This window comes from Polyodon spathula, chromosome 7, assembly GCF_017654505.1.
Source record: "Polyodon spathula isolate WHYD16114869_AA chromosome 7, ASM1765450v1, whole genome shotgun sequence".
Classification (NCBI taxonomy): Eukaryota; Metazoa; Chordata; class Actinopteri; order Acipenseriformes; family Polyodontidae; genus Polyodon; species Polyodon spathula.
The window spans coordinates 52,139,621-52,161,977 of NC_054540.1; the positions used below are offsets into that span (position 1 = coordinate 52,139,621).

Below are 22,357 nucleotides of genomic sequence, written 5' to 3' on the forward strand. Positions count from 1 at the left end.
TGTTGGATTAATTGCTTCAGAATTAAGTTCTTCGTAGACATTTTTAAAAAGTACATGCCGTGCAAACAATATGTTTTGTTTTAAATCAGGAGATATTTTCTATAACTAGAAAAATGAATGTTGTCTACATCTGCAGCTTTACATAAAGATGTTTCCAGTTAAACCCACAGTCCTTGACTATAAGTACAAATCAAGCGAGGTTTCTCATTACACATAAATAAGTTTCAGCTTGTAAAGATTTACATTTAACAAGACAAATCTGTTACCCATCAAGGCACTTCTTAACCTTCACCTGAGTTAGAATTTTTTGTTTTTGCTTAGTTCAACTATTAATATGCCTTTGATGAGCCAGACAGAACAGAGACAGCCTTACTACTAGTGCAACAGCCATGAACACAGTGACACGGTCACTCGGTCTTTGAAGTTCATGTTGACACCATGGACGCTTTGAAAAACACAGAAGCAGTAGATGAAAGCACCAGTGGGGAAGTAAACAGAAGTCAATTTTTTATTTTTTTTTAATCTCATTGTCTGTTGCTTCCTACACTGTTCCTGTGTAGCTCGGTGTATTAAGGTCATACGCACCATTGTATACCGAGTTGCAAAGGCTTTTGCTCATCTATGCGAACGTCTTTTAATTTTATTCTTTGTATAACCTAAGCTAGCAGCTGAAGCCACGACCTACGATCGATAGGTAATGACAATGAGTTATGACAATGAGGTAATGAGTTACTTCATTAGTTTCCCAGTCCATAAAACCATCCTCTGGCCTTGGAGGCCAATTTAAGAATCGATACATTTTTTATACCAAATGAACAGACTTTATTTATCTAAAATCATAGCTGAGGAAGTTTTCTAGCATTGCATTGGTAACACAGGGGGACCCTTAGCTGCTGGAATAATGATTCTTCTTTAAAACATATGATATTCTGCAAAAGGATTGTGTTCCAGGCTATTTATGAGAACAGAGACCTTGAGCAGTGGCCACACAACAACATGAAAGAAAAGTGTGGGGACAAGAATGTTGGTGATATTCCAGACAGCCCTGGTGACAGAGCAACCCCAAGAGGCAACAGCCTGCAGCAAACAGAAGCACATTATTTTAACAAAAGGCCATTGAACCCACATCCTGTTTTAGGACAGGCAGTTGCATTTCACAGGCCTGACTGTTTTCCATTTTATTTCATACTTATTTTTTCTTCTTCTGAGAAATTATACATTTCTCTACCATTGGGGGGTGGTGGAATTAAGTGTACACTCTGATTCTAGTGTATTTTCCCCAAATGACACTGTTTGGTTTAAAGGAAAAAGACATAAAAAAAACATTTTGATTTTAATTAAATTATATATTTAGATAAAAAAAGGGGTACACTAAAGGATATTTTCAGCCAGCTGGGCTAGGAAAAGAACTGTACACTTAATTTTCTAATTTTGTGTTAAACTCAGCAGGTCCGGTTTTAAATGTTTTGCTGCAGGCCAGCACTCTAACCACTGAGTTACTGGCAGTCACTTAACTGTGGCATGAAAAATCAGTTTCTTCTGCAGTTTAAACCAACAGTTGAACACTGTCCTCCCAAACTGTAGCCCTATGTACCTATTTATATATTTAAATCCCAGATTTCCCAGCATGCTGGAATGCAGTTAGTAAGCAAAAAATTGAGAAGAAAATTTTAATCCGGATATTTATTCGGTAGGTCAACAAACAATTGCAAAAGATACTGGGGCAGTCAAATTTAAAAGAAGCACTGTCTGCCCGATTCACAAGGCCAAATAATACCCTACCCACCTCCCAGACGTGTTTTTATACAGGTCTGGCCACAACCCTGTATAAAAAAAATATATAATAAAAACCCAAAAAGCCTAATAACCAAAGAATTTGGTGAAAATTAAAATAAGCAGGTTTAAATTCATGTTATAAATAAATAATTTGGTTCAAGTGATTTAAGATCAGACCTCCAATCCAATGCCAAGTGCTGAAAACAAAGGTATTTGTTTTAGGTAGTGGGGGTGGGGTGTATCCACGAGCCTGTGGTGAGAAGTCTCTTGGCCAGCTGGCAATGGGAGCCACTGTCTAGCGCATGCGCATGTGCAGGCTATGTTTGGGCCCGTCGACCCGCTCCAGCTTCTCGAAATGCTTCCTGGCGTTGCGGATGTTGATGAGTGTGGCTGCAGAGGCTACAGAGACAAATAGGAATACAAAATTAAAAAGCATGTCAATGAAATTCCTCCTGTACCACGGCTGTAAATACTAAATTAGAGCTAGCAATAACATGAAAAAGTAGCTCGCCATTACCTACAATCACTGTATGCACATGTAAAAAAAATGTAAGTTTGACAAACAGAGATGGCTTCATACACAACTGGATAAGTAATGTTCTAGACATGTGCAAAACACTTGTATATACAGTATGTTTGTCTGCCTTCATCATGTCCCCCATTGGGGATATGTATCTCCAGACAGGAATAGTAATACAATAAAGTACACTTGCTTCTAAATACTAGAACATATGGAAACTGACTAACATTAGGGATTAAAAAAAAAAAAAAACTTGGATAATTATTCTGTGTTCTTACAAGCAGTTTAGTTTAGGGATTTTAAGACAAAACTAAGCCGGAGATTGTGTGTTAATTATTTGCTCCTGGATTGCCTGGAGGAAGGGAAGTTGCTTGACCTTTCTGTGCCTCATTCCCACCTCGACCGTAAAACTTAGCACAAGCAGAAACCTTTTCCATGGACAGGGAACCAAATTATTAAATACAGAAATAACATTTAACTGCACTGTGTTTAGAAAAGAAACAAACTTAAATACTTACGTATGGAAGGGTCAGACATGATGACCATAACATAGGTGTTTGAGGTGAACACGTCAATGAAAGCTGCAAAATTCGAATTTCGGACTTCCATACTTTGAAAGGAGGCAGCCAGCTTACTGCAAAAGGAAACAATGGGGTCATTTTCAGTTTGACTTTGCAATGTTGCTACCGATTTCTTATATGAAAGGTGGATGTTATTACCTGCAGCTCAGCTTGAACTGTTTGATGATGTTGCTGATCTTCTCAAATCTGTGTGCATCCCTCTGCTCCTTGCACTGATAGTGTGATATCACCTGAGTGAACAAACACTTTGTACTTCTAATACACTCATTCACAATTTGGAAAATTAAAAAAAATAAATTAATAAAAAATCCTTTGGACAAATGTCTAAATAGTAGCTTTCAGAAAGGAAAAGGCAAGGGGCAGATTTACCAAGCTTAGGTTTCAAACATCCTACATATTAACTATATGCATAGTAATTAATTCACTTGTATTAAATATTGCACTGGTAACACTAAAAGGGAAAGGGCTCTTACCAGGAAGGTAGCTCTTTCAAACAGCAGCACCTCATCTGCCTCAATGATCTGAGCAAAGTTGCGCAGGTTTGTCTCCAGTTGTTGTACATTGGGGATTAGCTGGTACACGATACTGGACCAGGCCTGCAGGGAAAACAGGTCAACAATTAACATCTCTTCACACTGCATGGTGACTGTGCCTTCAGGAGACAGTGTATGATACAAAGGGACTTGCATTAATCAGATGCCAAACCAGAATTTTGTTGGAAATATTGCTTCTGTCTCTCATAGGGCATGCTTCAGTCTCTCTCTACTTTATAACAATAAATACAAGAAAGTGACTAATCCAAGAGTCAGGTTCCCCTGTACCCTAAACCTTTACCTTGTATAGAGTTTCATCCCAGATGGACGTCCTGAAGCAGGTACATTCCAGGGGGCGAGACAGTCTCTTCAAGTCATCTTCACGTTCTTTAAAAATCTAAATAAATCAAATTTTTTATTCTTACATTCAACATAACAATACTGTGCCCCAATAATGTCTTAACGAACAGAACACACGTGAAGATCACAATAAAAGTTACGAATGGGAGGATTCGGATGATTAATGCTCATCTGATTCCTAGTCGCTGACTGACCAAAGAACTTAGTCGAGTTTTAAAACTAGTTCTTGCTTTTAAGATGCTTAAGGTGACCTTAACCTTAAAAAGGGGTCAACAGTTTAACCTAGAAATATCACAAGAAACCAACTCAATGACAAACTTTTCAACTAGAAGTCTTTTTCTGTGTCTTCTTTGAATGCCTCATGTCCCTCCCCACCAGTTGTAATGGCCCCTGAGCTTCTCACCAGGTCTCTCTGGTCTTCCTGGACCAAGTCCATCTTGTGTACCAAACAGAAGACCTTGGCGTCAGGAGAGTTCTGTAGGATAGCCTCCAAGCAGGACTGGTAGTAATGCATGTCCTTCTCCAGCTCTCTGCTCTCCACGTCAAATACATAGATCAGCACTTCCACATTCCGAAAGATGTTATCCCGCTGGCTTGTGAAGTAGTTTTCCATGAATGTATCCTGTCTTTACATGACAAAATAAAAAATAGAAGTGTGATGTGCAAGCAGATCACCTAATCACAGATCTCTTCTTGTTCTGAATATTGTTTTATAATCCAACTGTGTTTATACCTTACACACTATCCAAAGAAACTAAAGCTATTTGGGGATTTAACAATTTCAACATCAGTCAATTAATTAGTTCAGTTTTAAATAATGAAAAAGGTGCAATGTGGTACAACAGAAGTACCCATTCTGTGCTATGTTTTGAAGCCACTTTAAAAAGTGGGCATCAGTTTATCAGCTGACTTCTGCTAAAACACTTTAATCTGTTTGATCGTTCCCTTGCTTTTCTGTAGAACCTGTGCTGCTTGTGTGAAGTATTAAAATGATGATGTAAATACAGCTGCAGATGTAATGGGTTAAACCTGGTGTGCCAGGCCTGTGCAAACAGGAGAACCCCAGGTGTTTGCACAGCTGACAGTTCAGCTTTGTGTCTGTCTATGGTATTTGCTTCAATTGAATTAAACCTATTCAAAATATTCAGGTTCAGAGACCAGGGAGTCCAGGCACAAATAATTGAAAAAAAAAAATTAACATTACTTTAAAAACTACAAACAAAACCAGAGTGAGCCTGCACTTTGTAGCTGAACTCTGACGGTAAACTAACTAATAAAGACTTAGTGTGATAAGTCAGAGCATGTAAACTGTGCACAGGAGACAGAAGGCGAAGCAATGTAAAATCCTGACTCATGTTACAAAGTATTCCTGCTGGCTGTACTCACCCTCCACAGTCCCACAGGTTCAGCACGAGATTACCCAGAAATCGCACGTGGGAATGCTCCACATCAACTGCAGAGGACAAAGAACAAGCGCAAAACCTTGATTACCCACTGGAGTACTCCTTTTGATCTGTCTCTCTACCCACCTCAACTATATTTCCCTAGTACCTAAAATTAGTGGGGGGCGGAAGTGGAGGGGTGCACAAAATACAAACACATGGACACACACACAAAGACACAAATAGTGTCAATAGACACAAATAGACATTCAAATAGCTCAATCTGAGGCACTTCTCTATAAAGACATATACAGATCTTAATCTAGCTAACTGTTTTTCTTAAGGAAGTGAAGTCCTGTTCAAATAAAATCAAGAGTTTGAAAACATGAATTGAAAACACTAACTGTAAAGTTCACATTGTCACCCATATAGCCAATTCTAACATTGCAGCTACACACCAAATATAGAATCTTTCCCTGGAATGCTTACTTGTGGCTCCTAGTCGCCTGGTGTCTCTGGCAATGTAATTGGCGAATATAATAGACCTCATACTGGTCTTCCCAGACCCACTCTTTCCCATCAGCAGCACCTATGTGGACATTTTATAGAACAGGAATGACTTCTTATTAATAGATTTGTAAATGGATTTTTAAGTCAGTTGGCAATTTGGTTTGCAGCCGTTATACATTTCAAACTGAAATAGAACTCCATTATTCTGTACTGTTAGGGTGCCATCTACTGGATATACAAGGACAAGTTTCACATTTAAAGGGAGCATTCTGTAAAATAGACATACTGTAATTCAAAAAGTAAATCAGAACATTTGAATAATCTGATATCCTTAAGTTAGTAGTAGATGTGCCCACTGTAGGATCATACTGATATTATAATGATACTGATAATATTGCTATGTTTAATGTTCAAAAGGAGGCACACTGCTTCCCTGTTACGGAAAATACCCAAATGTGGACAGTGTCTTACCTTTTTCTTCATGGCTGTACTCGACATCGCCCTCCTTCACTCTGATCACAATCTCTTTCCCTGTTCCTGGATTCCCAGTATAAACCAGTTCTCACTCCAGTACAGGCTTGTTGCTTCTTGGTCTGTTTTTAATTCCTTAGATTGTTTACCTTAAACTACAAAACAAGAACAACATTTTTTTTTTTTTTTTTAAATGCGTGTTTACTGGTATCAGATAATATTTCTCTCGACCAAAAAATGTAAGAATGCAATGCTCTGCGTATAAAAATACTGTAGTCTGAATTGCAGCAATGCATACATTCAGTGGCATCAAAATGTTTCATGGCCTGAAGGCATGTAGATTATTCATTTATGGTGAATACAGCAAATACCTAAAGGCATACGGTTAAAACACAACAAACAAATGACAGTAAACAAGGACACGAACATGCAGTTTTGAAAGAGTAATACCTTGTGACCAGCCCTTGTCGGGTAATACGATCTGGATGACTGTACCGTAGCTACTGTATCATGACTGAAAGGAACTGATTTCCATTAACAGCTTGCAGTTTTTTGCCAGGTTAAAGAAGACGACTTTTTCTTGTGTTTAAGTAATATTATACCAGTTTAAAAACTTTGAGAACGACTAATAAAAATGATGTTTTTTTTGTTTGTTTGTTTTTTGCGTAACACTAGTTAGACCATTTGCTTCTCATTTAAAGCAGACGAGTGACAATTTTAACGAAAACATGTTTCAACAAAATACCACTCCTGTCCCGTCACATATTATTATCATTGTCATACTAATGCAAATGAACTGATATCTGTCTTACAGACTAAGCAAGCAAATGTATCTGCTCAGCATTATACCAAGAAACAAACGACAACCTGAATTATTCTATTTTACACGAGTCTATAGTCACGTTTAACCAATGCTTACATGAAAATATGAAAATTAACCAACTTACGCTTTACTGTTTACAGTGTTATTTGTTCATTTTGCACTGCCTTGTTTGTCAGGCCCAACTAAGTAGTCTCTTCTCTACCTCCCACGTGACACACTCAACCTCAACCGAGTCACATGAGGTAGGCGTAGCAACACCCAACCGAGTTTTTTTTAATCTAGGTGCACTATGGGATTTGTAGTTTTATCGAAGCTCTGACAAGAAGTGGAGACAACCTCATTCTTTATTCCTAGGGCGCAGTTGAGTGAACAAAACTTCCATATGTGTTTGTAAACATTGGCCCGATTTTCATAAACCATAACTATAAACTACAAACGTCATGTTAAAAAAAAAAAAAAAAAAAAAAAAAAAAACACTTTGTAACCGTCTGATACATAAGATGTATATCTGTTATATCCACACATTTCAAGAGGGTGTGCACCACTCTAGTTAGCTGCTTTTCACTGCTCTCTGTCCACCACTGTTTTTTTTTTTTTGGTGTTTGTATGTGTGTGTGTATTATAAATTACATATATATATATATATATATATATATATATATATATATATATATATATATATATATATATATATATATATATAAACACACACACATATACAGTGCCTATAAAGTCTATACCCCCTTTCAATTTTTTACCTTTTTGTTGCCTTATAGCCTGGAATTAAAATGCATTAAAAAAATAAAAAATAAAAAAATCATTTAGCTACACATCCTACCCCACAACTTCCAAGTGAAAAAAAACATTCTAGAAATTTGTAGAAAATTAATTAAAAATAAAAACTGAAATAGCTTGGTTGGATAAATGTCCACCCCCCTTGTAATAGTGATTCTAAATTAGCTCAGGTGTAACCAATCGCCTTCAAAATCACACTACCAAATTAAGTGGCCTCCACCTGTGTTAAATTGTAGTGATTCACATGATTTCCGGATAAATTCAGCAGTTCCTGTAGGTTCCCTCTGCTGGGTAGTGCATTTCAAAGCAAAGGCTCAAGGCTCAAAAGCGTTTTCAAAAGAACTCCAGGGCAAAGTTGTTGAAAGGCACAGATTAGGGGATGGGTATAAAAAAATATCAAAGACCTTGAATATCCCTTGGAGCACGATCAAGACGATTATTAAGAAGTGGAAGGCGTATGGCACCACCAAGACGCTGCCTTGATCAGGCCGTTCCTCCACACGGGATGACCGAGCAAGAAGATTGATCAGAGAGCCTGTCAATGGCATCGTTGCAAGAGCTAAAGGCTTTTATGACCGAGACTGGTCAAAGCGTGCATGTGACAGCAATATCCCAAGTACTCCATAAATCTGGCCTGTATGTTAGGGTGACAAGAAGGAAGCCATTACTCAAGAAAGCCCACCTTGAATCCCGTTTGAAGTATGCAAAAAAACACTCAGGAGATTCTGTAGCCATGTGGCTAATATTGAACTTTTTGGCCTAAATGCAAAGCGTTATGTATGGCGTAAACCCAACACAGAGCATCACAAAGAACACCATCCCTACTGTGAAGCATGGTGGTGGCAGCATCATGTTATGGGGATGTTTCTCATTGGCAGGGACTGGGGCGCTTGTCAGGATAGAATGGAAAATGAATGGCACAAAGTACAGAGAAGTCCTTGAGGAAAACCTGCTGCCCTCTGCAAGAAAGCTGAAACTGGTATGGAAGTTCACCTTTCAGCATGACAACTACCCAAAGCACACAGCCAAAGCTACACTGGAGTGGCTAAGGAACAAAAACGTAGATGTTCTTGTGTAACTCAGTCAGAGCCCCGACCTAAATCCAATCGAAAATTTGTGGCTTGACTTGAAGATTACTGTCTATCAACGCTCCCCAAGGAACTTGACAACTTGAACAGTTTTGTAAAGAAGAATGGTCAAATATTGTCAAATCTAGGTGTGCAAAGTTGGTAGAGACCTATCCCAACAGACTCACAGCTGTAATTGCTGCCAAAGGTGCTTATCCAATTATGATCTTTTAGTTTTCTATTTTTAATATATAATTTTTTTATCAATAAAAAACTTTTGTTCCTCCTTAACAGTGTGGAGTATGGTGTGTAGATAAGTGGAAATAAAATCTTCATTTAAATGTATGAAACTCTGAGGCACTGACACAACAAAATGTGAAAAAAGTTCAAGGGGGTGTAGACTTTCTATAGGCACTGTATACACAACATTGTTTCAAAGTATGTAAAGATCCAAGTTATAAAAATAAATATTAATGGGGGTGATTGCCCCAGTAGAAAGGTCTTACAGCTATGTATTCCTCTTTCAATATTGCAGATACTGCAGAAAGCACTCAACCTATGCACGAAAATAGAACTGGTTACCATGGGATCTTTAGCAACCTAAAATATATTACATTTTGTATCCTTATGAATCACTTGCTAACTGCCAACCTTGACTTGAACATATGCCAGCCAAAGACAAAGGTGCCATATAATGAATCTTAGTGATGCCTGCAGGAGAAAACAGTCCGAGTCTTTGCTTGACAGAATGCAAAAATTCTGAAACATGGAAAAACAAACAATGTCAACCAGAGATGACAAATGGCTTCAGCTAACACAACAGCCTTTAATTAGGCTCAGGAACACTTTGTGTTTGTTGCGCGTTCTTCAGCATTCGACATGGCTAATGTATCATAAACAGAACTAAATGACAGGGCCGTGCCGGTTCAGGGGTCAGACGACACAAAAGAGCAGGCTTCTGTTAGCTTAGCGCTGCACAGCTTCCTCTGGCCTGTGAGGAAGCTGCATTTATAGAAACCTTATTTTGATGTTAGCGTGACTGGCATTGATTTTAGGCCAAGCAAATATTGAGCCAGCTTGACTTGACCAAATAATAATAGCTGAAGCCTGTGTGCAATAGTTAAGTTGCCTCATATTCTAGCCCGTAAAGCCAGCCCCCTTCCAGTTTTAATCTGCCTGTCCCTGTGTTTATAAAACACCTGCTAGCAGAGGACAGGTTCTCCCACAGCCACTACCTATTAGTGCATAAGTCCCAATACAATGGGGTCAATAAGTGGATAACGCAATACAAATAGTGTTAACCAAGGTACTATGTGTTTCCTTTGTGGGCATATAGAATACCACTCTAACCTTTGATAAAGACCTGAGGTGGCAATTTCAGTTTCCTCACTAACTCTCACCCCTTCACGTGTCAAACATGTATAAAAATGGAAGCTGATCTGATGCACACTGGTGGAAATGCGCTGCTGCCTTTTCACCATAGGCTGGTTGCCGGTCAGCAGTGTGTTTCTCAGTTATTGTGATGTTCTTTGGAACATTTCTCTCTGTGAAACAAGCACAGTAAATATAAAAGTAAGTAGGAAAAAAGATTACGATAATACAAACAATGAGAGTGGTGCATCACACTAAACTATATAACCTACCTCAAGACAGAGTGACAGAATTAATAAGATCATTGAGAAAAAGAAAGGTTCTTTAAAGTAACACAATTGCGTAATTCAGAAAGTGGAATAAAAAAAGGGGGCACAGTTGTTGTGTACTTTGGCGTGTTACAACATAGTTATTAATTTAATCTGTCCTGTGTGTATATATGGTATGCAGAGGTTAAATGTCAGCAAAACTTGCAAAGAAAATGTACAAAATTAAATTTACTGGTTGCATAAGTATACAACCCCTTAAGTCAGTACTTGGTAGAAGAACCTTTTGCAGCAATTACTGCTATGAATCTTTTTGGATAGGTCTGTACTAGCTGTGCATAGTAGTATGGTGAACTTTTTGCCCATTCTTCACAGGAAAATTGCTCCAGTTCTGATAAGTTTCTTGGGGATTGTTGATGGACTGCAATCTTTAGGTCTCGCCATAAACTTTCAATTGGATTCAAGTCAAGACTTTGACTGGGCCACTCAATAACTTAATTCTCTCCTTGTTCAACCACTCCAGTGTGGCTTTGACTTTATGTTTCAGGTCATTGTCCTGCTGAAATGTAAATTTCCTCCCCAGTCTTGGTTGACTCAAACAGGTTTTCCTCAAGGATTCACCTGTACTTTGCACCATCCATTCCCCCCTCTATCCTGACAAGCTCCCCAGTCCCTGCTGAAGAGAAGAATCCCCATAACACAATGCTGCCACCACCATGCTTGACAGTTGGGATAGTGTTGACTGGGTAATGTGCAGTGTTGGGCTTGCACCAGATGTAATGCTTGGAATTTAGACAGAAAAGTTATATTTATGTCTCATCTGACCACAAAACCTTTTTCCACATGTCTGCAGTATCATCCACATGCTTTTTCGCAAACTCCATATGTACTTTTAAGATGAGGCTTTTTAAGTAATGGCTTCTTTTTTGCCACACGTCCATACAGGCCAGCTTTGTGCAGGGATCGGCTTATTGCTGATGTGTGAACACTGACTCCTATCTCAGACACAGAACTTTGCAGATCTCTCAAGGTCATTGTTGGCTTCAGAGTGACATCCTGAACCAGTTTCCTGCTTGCCCGGCTGCTCAGTTTGGGAGAGCAACCTGATCTGGGTAGTGGCTGGGTGGTATGATGCATCTTCCACTTCTTAATAATGGACTTCACTCTGCTGAGTACCTTTGAAATTGTCTTGTACCCTTCTCCTGCTCTGTGCCTCTCTACCACTTTATCCCTGACTTGTTTCGAAAGTTCCTTGGTCTTCATGGTTGCTTTGTTGGATCACTGTGAGTTGCAGCTTAAAAGTCTTTATATCCCTGAGGGAAATTATCTACAAGTTAAACCACTTTGAGTACAAACAAGCTGAAACCATTTCATTAATTTTGTGACCTTTCAAACAAATAATTTGCACCTGAGCTGCAGTAGCAGTAGGTTGAATACTTATCAACGTGGAGTAGTTTGTGTAGATTCTACATCTAAAGTCTAATTTGAAAGCATCGTGGAGTATGCTCAGGTGCCAACAAAATCTGAAAACTTTGAAGGGGGGTGAATAATGCAAACCACTGTGTGTGTGTGTGTGTGTGTGTGTGTGTATATATATATATATATACATATATACAGTGCCTTGCAAAAGTATTCAGACCCCTGACCAATTCTCTCATATTTCCGAATTACAAATGGTACATTGAAATTTCGTTCTGTTCAATATTTTATTTTTATACACTGAAACTCAGAATCAATTATTGTAAGGTGACATTGGTTTTATGTTGGGAAATATTTTTTAAGAAAAATAAAAAACTTAAATATCTTGCTTGCATAAGTATTCAAGCCCTGTGCTGTGGAAGCTCCCAGTTTGCACCGATGAAAGAAATTCCCAAATGAGGACACAATTACCTTACCATTGGCCTCCACCTGTGAACCATTAAAGTTGCTGTCACATTTTCTGGATAAAAACCCCACTGTTGAAGGACCATTGGTAAGGCTGTGAATCTGAAGGAAAATGAAGACCAAAGAGCATTCTACAGAAGTTAGAGATAAAGTAATACAAATGCATAAATTAGGGAAAGGGTACAAAATAATATGCAAGTGTTTGGATATCCCAGTGAGCACAGTTGGATCAATAATCAAGAAGTGGAAGCTGCATCACACCACCCAGGCACTGCCAGGAAAAGGCCATCCCTCAAAACTCAGCGCTCAAACAAGAAGGAAACTTGTGAGAGAAGCCACAGAGAGGCCAACAATCACTTTGAAGGAACTACAGAGTTCAGTGGCTGGGAGTGGAGAAATGGTTCAACAGTCAACCATAACAAGAGCTCTGCATAACACTGGCCTGTATGGGAGGGTGACAAGAAAGAAGCCGTTACTCAAAAAGTACCATCTGATAGCATGTCTGGAGTTTGCCAGAAAGCATGAGAGTGACCCAGCTGCGATGTGGGAAAAGTTTTTGTGGTCAGATGAGACCAAGATAGATCTTTTTGGCCAAAACTTAAAGTGCTATGTGTGGTGCAAACCTAACACTGCCCATGCCTCAAGACACACCATCCCTACAGTGAAGTATGGTGGTGGCAGCATCATTCTGTGGGGATGCTTCTCATCAGCAGGGACTGGGCATCTTGTTACAATTGAAGGAAGAATGGATGGAGCAAAATGCAGGAAAATACTGCAAGATAATCTGCTTCAGTCCACTAAAAAACTGATGTTTGGGAGGAAATTCACCTTTCAGCAGGACAGTGATCCCAAGCACAAGGCCAAAGCAACATTGGAATGGCTCAAGAACAAAAAGGTGAATGTCCTGCAGTGGCCCAGCCAAAGTCCTGATCTCAATCCCATTGAGAATCTGTGGCACTATTTGAAAATTGCGGTCCACAAGCGTCGTCCAACCAACCTGAATAACCTGGAGCAAATCTGCCAAGAAGGATGGGCCAAAATCCTTTCGATACAGTATGCAAAGCTGGTACATACTTACCCCAAAAGACTTAAAGCTGTTATTGCAGCGAAAGGTGGCTCTACCAAATATTAATGTGTGGGGGTTGAATACTTATGCAAGCAAGATATTTCAGTTTTTTATTTTTCTTAAAAATATTTCCCAACATAAAACCAATGTCACTTTCCAATAATTGATTTTGAGTTTAAGTGTTTTAAAATAAAATATCGAACAGAACGAAATTTCAATGTACCATTTGTAATTCAGTAATATGAGAGAATTGGTCAGTGGTCTGAATACTTTAGCAAGCCATTGTATATATACACACACACACACACACACAGTAGCACTTACAACCTTTGTTAAGTGCCACTACCTTTTGGTAGTGGACAGTAACCTGTAATCTGATGGCGTCTCTCTCAGAACTCATTGTGCCAGCAGACGTGTTTATTTTGTCATGCTCTAAAATGGGAGGCCAATAAAAGGCACGCTTAGTCAAATCCCTCACAGCAGGCAGCGTCACCCTTTGCTGCTGGTAATTACTCCTAAGAGAGAGGAGCATGTCTGCTTTGTGCCCACAGTCATTACAGGACCAGTAAACACCCTGCCGCACCAGGACTGGGACTGACGAGCCTGCTCTTCAACCCACGTCACACAGCTTATTTAAGGGAATCCTCAGACCAGCGAGGAGGCAAACACCTCCTTGACACAGACCTTGGGAGTGATATCTCCTGGAGAAACCTAGACCTGTAATCGAACACCTGTTTAACTGTGAGGGTAAATCAAGCATGCTTAATTTGTGAGACAAAGTATTTGATTAGCTACGGATCTTGGATTTTCTTTACAAGTTCCATGGGTGATCCTTCAATTTGTGGAGCAGCATCCTCAAATCACGTAAATATATCTGTGTGAAGCTTCAATACGTTAATGTAGAATGGTCTGTGAAGGTTGAACTGTTAAATACTTGCTGAGCATGACTATATACTGGCTCTGCAGATAAGCTCGGAATTATCTGTTTTTATTTGGATCAGTTTCTGTTAGTACTTACTACAGAATATTCTGCAGCACATGTTTATGACAAGAACAGTTATTATCAGTCTCTTGAAATTGCATTTTGTCATTGGAGATTGTAATATCACTTAAGGTCATATGAAATGTAAGGGATGTTTTGATACAGGTGGCTCTATTGTATTCCTTTTCACTTTTCTGTCACTGAAGAAGATATGCTTTTATCTAGAAGTGTATTATAGAAGACCAAGAATGCTTTCCACTACCCAACCTTCACTTTTCCAGGTAACTTACTTTAACCTGCACTTATGAGTAACTGTTTTTAAATATTTTTCTCGGAAACGACCTCAGAGGAACCATTCTTGAATTCCAAGATCTTCTCATACCCCATTTTTATAATTGCAAGAACTGAGGTACAAAGATTCAGAAACTACCAAGAACCCTCAGCTGGGCCTTGAACTCGACAGACATCACTGCCTTCCATGGAATTTGTATCAAACTTCAATCTGTCTGAAAACTACAGAGACTGTCCCTACCAGCCACTTCACTTGTCCCTGTTCGAGCTCAAAACTCTAGTTCCGGTCACGGTAGTGTGTGTGGGCCTATTCTTCCTAGGAGTGCTTGGGAACCTGGCCACCATCTTTGTGTTTCAACGATGCAAGGAGATGAGGACCACCACCAACCTATATCTCTCTAGCATGGCTCTTTCTGACATCCTGATCTTTGCTGGCCTGCCCCTTGACCTCTACCGCCTCTGGAGGTACTGCCCGTTCGTGTTTGGGGACTTCCTGTGCCGCTTCCAGTTCTATTTGAGCGAGACTTGCACGTATGCTACCATTCTCCACATAACCACCCTCAGCATGGAACGCTACCTGGCTATTTGCTTCCCGCTCCAGGCCAAGGTGCTGGTCACCAAGGAGAGAGTTAAGCTGGTTATCATGGCTCTCTGGGTAATCTCCATGGTAACGGCCGCCCCTGTTTTCTTTATCGTCAAGGTGGAGAGCCAGGAATGTAAGCTTACAGAGCAGGCTGTCCAATCTGGTCTTTTGCAGACAATGACCTGGGTCTCTACGCTGTACTTCTTCCTGCCCCTGCTGTGTATGAGCCTCCTTTATGGGCTCATTGGAAGGAAGTTGTGGAGGACCAAAAGGGATATCCAGGGGCCCAGTGCTAGGAACCGGGAGAGGTACCATCGGCAGACCATCAAGATGTTGGGTAAGGAGGGATCCTTCTTTCCGATGTCCGTAATTTTGTTGAAATATTTTTTGTTAGTTTTGTTAGTTCTTTTAGTGTCATGTGTGTCTGCTTTTTAAAATACATAAGAATCAGACAATATAGGGGGAAACAGCATCAACAACTACTGTTGCAATTCATTAAAATATGACAAGTTTCTAGCTCTCAAAATACTTTGCTTCTATATAAAATGTTTACATGATTAACAGGGGCTGTGGTCTCCTAGGCTAGAAATAGTATTTATAGGGGCTAAAAGGAATAACACATGGCTGTTCTTTTCAGAATGTGTGCAAGCAAGCACAAATCAGGCAAATTGTTTTGATTATGAGGACAGACCCATGACACGAATCTCAAACCTGTTGTATAATAAAGATTTGCAAACTATGGATTTTACAGCACCTTGTGGCAAGAAACGTACTCTATAACAGCCTACTACCTGGTACTCAAATGGGGACACCCAGCTGTTAATCAAAACTTGAACCAGCAGAACGTTGGGTCTTACATAGATAGGGATTGACTGGGGATAAGTAACACTGATTAATATGTATGGAATTCACTTCACACATTAAAAAAAAAAAATCTTAGTTTAAATGTTTTCTTTAATCACAGAGACTGACTGAGCATGCATGGTTTTGTTTAACAAGAAATAATGCCCCTGTGTGGGATTATAATTGCTTAAATATATTAAAAGAGTTGAATGATATTCATTTGACATGTTTACAGCTACATACTGGTCGCTTCATTACTTGCTGTAAATTTTTTTAAGCCTATTGCTTAGTATGTTACAATAAAAAAAGGTTAATTACGACACTGCCTGACACAAAACATACTGCATCTGGTCCATCAAGCTCGCTGTGGCATCCATTTAAGAATCTCTACCCTGTATTGTACTTAGTGTGAGTAAGAGGGATCTGTGATTGTCCAGTCAGGCATGACTCATCTTCTGCATGTAGTATAGGCTGCCACTGAAATATAATAATTATTTGACAAGCCTATGCCATTTACTTTTTAATAGAACATGATCTGCTATAAAATGAGTTCCGCTTGAGGACCTGGTGAGAGATTGCTGCATTATTTACTTTAAAAGAACAACAATAAAAAACTAAGTATTCAATATGAAGTCACGGTAGTAAATATTATATTTGATGAATGAATCCTCAGTAAGTTGTCTGGAGGAAGATGGATATAAAAATGACCAACATGCCACAAAGCCATTACTGCATCTTGTACTGTGTACAGATATAATCTTGTGCATAGAACATATTGCTCAATTCATCAAATCAAAACAATATTTATTATTGCCATAATAGGTTCTTATACAATACACAGAGTATTATAAAACAGGTATGTTATTTAAAGATTCTGGTTCCAAGGGACAACACAATTATACCTGTGACAATAACACATATGTATTTGGCGTATGTGTTGGACAACCTCAATCTAGTAGCACCCCAAAAATGCATAGTGACATTCTGAGCTGAGAGGAAGTTAAGAGTCCCCAATACTCCATGCATAAATTATACCTTTTACACCTGGTGTGCTCAAGGCAGTAGCCTCAATGATGGGGACAAGGAATTACCCAAGCGACTGAAAACCCATCATGAAATGCAACAGTGTATGGCTAATATGTAGTTTCTGTTTTGCGTTTCCTCCACAGCTCTGGTGGTGCTGGCCTTCACACTGTGCTGGCTGCCCTTCCACGTGGGCCGTATCCTGTTCTCAAACGCCTCCAGGAGTGACATCGAGGCCCAGGACCTGTTCACCACCAGCCAGTACTTCAACCTGGTCTCCATGGTGCTCTTCTACCTCAGCGCCTCCATCAATCCAGTCCTGTACAACCTCATGTCAGAGCGCTACCGCAGCGCATTGCGCCGCCTGCTGGGCAAGCCCGCGGCACCCCTACGAGGGCAGGGCTCCTGCTGCCAGAGCCAGGTAGAGTGCCCTGAAGGAACGGAAGTCAGCACCTGTGTGTGAGAGGGTGATCAAAGAGCAGCACAGCTCACACCATCCTGCAATGTCCATTCTCAAACCATATATACATAGGGAACGCCATCTCAACATACAAGACAATACTGTGCCATGCTACAGCAGTGCTATACGTTGTACCCTGGCAGAACCATGCAACAGCACAGAAGGAAGTTTCTGGGCTGTGTTTGATACATTTTCTACTCATTAAAGCAGACTTGCCTTCTACACAATATTTTATTTGTTAAATGTGAACCACATAGTAGTCTCCATTAGTTATAACCATGTAGTATTTAATATAATTGTGTTTCTTTTATTGATCACTTGCAGACGGGATCTCTAGCCAATACTTCTTTTTGGATGTTTTCTAGTATTGTATTCCCCGTTATCTCCCATATCTGTAAACCCACCCTCAGATATATAGATAGATTGATATCAATCAATATAAAGATCTCTATATCTAGCTATCCATTTTTTCAACTAATGGCATTCTTTGTAAATGTGATTACTTTTTAATCTAGCAGAATTCTAGTTAATACTTGATGTCCTGTATAGCACTCCATATTGTATGTTAAATATTCTAAGGGAGTGATCCTCACAACTATGCCTGCAACGGATGTTAACATAAAAAAATATTCTGTATAACGTCATCTTACCCCCCTTTTCATTATGCTTTAAGTTTATGAGTATAAATACAGTGTTGATGTGGACTGATTTGCACACTGTATGCAAGTCATGCGCAAAAGTATTTTAGGGCAGCAGAGGCCTTCCATTAAAATAAATACAGATAGGCCAAAGCATGGCCACTCCATTTTTTGTGCAAAACAATGTTCCGTGATAATGGTGGATATCAATCAGAGCATGTTTTGTCATGTTTTTATGTCGTGTTGACACGGTTTGAATGTTGACCAATATTCAGGAGTTGTAAACTCGTGATGCAGACTCCAAAAAAAAAATCTAAACATTGGGGGCCATATTCACCAAGCTTTAAATAATTGTTATTATTTATGTTTTTAAAACCGCTGTGAATGTGGCCTTATGTTTTTGAGCAGATGCATTGAGATGACAGAAAAGCTTTTAATTGCTCGATTTACACAACAAAAGAAGAGTTTTTTGGATAATGACTAATTTATTTGACATATTAAATATATTATCTATTTGATAGTTACAATTTAGCAATACATAATGCATGGCAGTTTTTAATATGAGTTTATGAAATACCTCAACATATTACAAAAAGTAAAAGAACACAACAGATTTACAATAATGACACTAAAGTATGTAGTGTTTGGAATGTATGATTGTTATATACAAAATTAAAACAAATATAAAAAGGACAACAAAACTGATAGACGGCATGATTTAAAAACAACCGCATCCTGTAGAATACATGGAAATGTTAATGGCAATAAGAATCCAGCAACGTGTGATTTATAACTGGCATTCAGTCAGGATCAAGTCCAGATAAAAACGGACTTCGTTCATGAACTGAACCCATTCTAGAACATGTGGCTTTCTGCACTTGCTTATGTATTGTGTGTGATCTTTGTGCTCATGGAAAGTTCTGGATTGACAAGTAAAGATTCTCCAGGATTCTTCATGATCACGTCTCAAGCCTGTGAGGGATTACTCCAAAACTGTGTCCAGTGACACTTACGCAAGACGTGTGATTGAGCACCAAGTCTTAAAACAGCCATCCCACTGAGCTAAGGCCTCTGGCGGTGAAAGGCTAGTGCACTATTCAAACTTTTGACTATATAGAAATACTAAAATAAAAACTTAGAACTGAAGACTTGAGCGCTACAAGCCTGCTGTGCTTGGAGAGCATCCGAATCCCCAGAGCCCTATACCACACATTAAAACAAAATCAGCTGCTGTTTTTCTAGAAATATTTTTAAAAAAGCGAACGGCTTCGGCTCAAAAGAACCCTCTTTTAAGTAACCCAATTAAACTGATCTTTTGCGTAACTTCAAAACGAAGGGTGGACCCTTTCAGTTGCAAATACAAAGCAACTACAGGGTCATTAAAGGCATTCGATGTGTCTTTTGTAAACTATTCGTGTGACAGCAGAGTGAGACAGCATACTTTATCTGTGTGCCCACATGTATGTGTATGTACAGTAGCGGTATGTTGTACACAAAGTAGCAAACAAACATAGCAAAGCCATCTTTGGAATGAGACACTGCCCTTAATGTAGCTCTTTACAGTCCAACAGCAAACAATTCAGGCCTAAAAAGGATGGATATGTAAACATGTTCTAAATAAAGACACAGCTGCATAAAAACACTGTTTTCCCTCTCAAATCCACTGCATAAAGCACTCACTAAATTGAATTGGATCTATTAATCCAATTTGCTACAAGTAGAACAATACATTCAAACAAGCATATCAAAGCCTTCTTAGCTGAAATAAATAGAATACAAATTGAGGCATAAATAAAAGGGATTACAATTAAATGAAGCTGGGATGATACAAAACAGTCTTAAATGAAAGCTGATGTTACTCAAGCTGAAGCCAGAACGTATTGTGTATACTAATGCAATACCTTGCATTCCACAGCCCTGCTCAGTGACTGGTTCCAGTTCCACTTCAATAAACACCCAGGCCACGGCAAGCTGGCACTCCATCTGAGATTAGTAACACACTTGTTCTCACGTAACAAATCTGATTTGGCAATTTACAAAAAAACAAAAGCAAAGGTAGTGATAATATGCAGGCCTGTATAACATTTTGTAAAATATAAAACTAAATATTGAAAACCAGCAACGACCAACCAAATTGTTACAGAGCGACAAAACAACCAAAAAATATATACTTTGATGTAGAGCATGAATATTTATTTGGCCCAAATATTTGGTATTTTATAAATTACATTACAGGTCTATGACCATCTCTGGTTGATTTTGTTATTTAAATTTTTTTTTTTTTTTTTTTTTTTTCAACCAACTGCAAAATACAAGCTGCATATCATTAGTTTGTTGGAGAGATTTGTGTTTTCTGTCTAATTCAGCACCTGCAGTCTAGCACAAGGGGGACCACCTTACTGTGAGAACACACAGTCTATAGGCTACGGTTTACGGGCTTACAGGTTCCTAAACATTTTAGACTGGTATAACTACTTGTTTTCAACAATTTCCCTAAATGATAACCATTTTATACATTGGTATATATGTGTATATATATATATATATATATATATATATATATATATATATATATATATATATATATATCTATATATATATATATATATATCTCTCTCCTTGGCAAACCGTTAATTTAAACCTCCTCAAGTTCTACATTTCAGATGTCCACACTCACAAGCAAAATATAATAAAGATCATGTCAGAATTTCATCTTAACCTCCATAGTCAATGAATAAAAAATAAAGGAGATGAAGAAATTCTGACAATCTGTAAGTTTGCATTCATAAATGCAGACATCCAAAATTATATAGTTTATACTTTTAAATATTTCCCTTAAAGAAAATTGAACAAAGTCCCCCACCCCCCACCCCACAGTATATGTAGGCCATTATATAAGGTAGTGTGTTAAAACATGGCAACATACAATTTAATTATTTTATTTAGAATAGCGTTTCCCCTTAAGATTAGCAAGAAATCAATTAACATTAGTGTGCAAAACTGAGTGAAAAACATAACTGATGAATTTCTTGAAGATCTGCAAAATCGCATCTATTCTGTAAAAACACTACAGATATAACAATCCGCATGTTACTGACCAAAATAAACCGCTGCGAAAACAGAACTAAAAATATGGGGGTCCCCAAGTAGCTCATCCAGTCACATGCCGATTTGCATTCAGGCTGTGCAGAGGCCAAACTTTGCTGGGGACTCCGAATGGGGCGTCACATTGGCTCTGACGCTCCCCGGGGTGGGGATGAGAAACCAGCAACAGCGAACCCAACTGGCCACACACCGAGCATATTCAAAGTGGATAAGAAGCAGGGCTGATCTCTGTCTTCCAGGATTGGTACCTGTCCACCCCTGCTCTGCATTGCTCATTGTAAAAGCGAGTCTGGCTTTAGGTTTGTGAGATCGGAGGACGTTCTCACGCCCTCGGAACATCTGTGCTGTGTGGGGACTCGCTGTGGTGAAGAGAAAAAACATAACTGGAGATTTCAAATTGGAGGAAAATAACTTAATTTTTTTTAAAAAAAACTGGTCTCTCTAAATTAAAAATATATAAAATACTGTTTTATTTATTCTTATACTCTGTCGGTATTCCTTTCATTTCAAATTCCTCCAAGTATTAGCTGGAGCATATCCATTTGGCTCACTGTGTGATGGACGTGGAAAAGAGCTGTATGTAGACTGGCAGCTGGAGCAGTTTAGCTACAACAGAATAAGACACCTCAGGACACTTGCCTATTTGTTATGCACTCCCTCTGTTTCATGTTCTTTCTTTGAACGCTACACAAAAATAACAATTTGAAAAGCTTTCAACAGCTTTGTTTTAAGACATATCCCCTGGGAATTCCAGGATATAAACATTTGCTACTTACTGAACTAAAATAAGATGCCAAAATTGAATAGTAGTAACCCAGTTAATCGTATTGCAAAATATATAATCAGGTTCACTGACTCAAGCAAAGTCCAAAGATAAGACTCTTATGAAGACAGCGTGGAATGCAGTGGAATATAAAGAACTCATCCCCTTCTGTATTTCAATTTGGCAGCTTGACTTACTGATTCTGCTGTAGATATACTGGGATAACATGAGAAATAAACATAAGTGATCTGGTGCAGCTTAAGA

At 38.8% G+C, this 22,357-nt stretch overlaps 2 protein-coding genes across 2 annotated transcripts; one reads left to right on the forward strand and one right to left on the reverse strand.

Moving 5' to 3' along the window:
- Positions 1 to 1,668: 1,668 nt before the first annotated feature.
- On the reverse strand, positions 1,669 to 7,183 carry LOC121318757 (ras-related GTP-binding protein A). Its single transcript, XM_041255780.1, has 10 exons — positions 7,081 to 7,183; positions 6,134 to 6,288; positions 5,642 to 5,741; positions 5,157 to 5,223; positions 4,174 to 4,396; positions 3,712 to 3,807; positions 3,351 to 3,473; positions 3,016 to 3,107; positions 2,815 to 2,930; positions 1,669 to 2,175 (listed from the first exon to the last, which is right to left on the reverse strand). Exons 2-10 carry the CDS (start codon positions 6,158 to 6,160, stop codon positions 2,072 to 2,074), a joined length of 948 nt encoding a protein of 315 aa, XP_041111714.1. The 5' UTR covers positions 6,161 to 6,288; positions 7,081 to 7,183; the 3' UTR covers positions 1,669 to 2,071.
- Positions 7,184 to 14,865: 7,682 nt separating this feature from the next.
- On the forward strand, positions 14,866 to 20,754 carry LOC121317869 (growth hormone secretagogue receptor type 1-like). The gene is made up of 2 exons (XM_041253966.1): positions 14,866 to 15,598; positions 17,274 to 20,754. Exons 1-2 carry the CDS (start codon positions 14,866 to 14,868, stop codon positions 17,588 to 17,590), a joined length of 1,050 nt encoding a protein of 349 aa, XP_041109900.1. The 3' UTR covers positions 17,591 to 20,754.
- The last annotated feature ends 1,603 nt before the right edge of the window (positions 20,755 to 22,357 follow it).

Bases quoted from the DNA above. Each gene is read 5' to 3' on its own strand.
- LOC121318757 (XM_041255780.1), bottom strand. From the start codon at position 6,160: ATGTCGAGTACAGCCATGAAGAAAAAG. The intron at 5,224-5,641 runs GTAAGCATTCCA...TGTCCTCTGCAG, and splicing joins CAGGCGACTAGGAGCCACAA to TTGATGTGGAGCATTCCCAC. The intron at 4,397-5,156 runs GTGAGTACAGCC...TGTCATGTAAAG, and splicing joins AACCTGTGGGACTGTGGAGG to ACAGGATACATTCATGGAAA.
- LOC121317869 (XM_041253966.1), top strand. From the start codon at position 14,866: ATGGAATTTGTATCAAACTTCAATCTGTCTGAAAACTACAGAGACTGT. The intron at 15,599-17,273 runs GTAAGGAGGGAT...TTTCCTCCACAG, and splicing joins GCAGACCATCAAGATGTTGG to CTCTGGTGGTGCTGGCCTTC.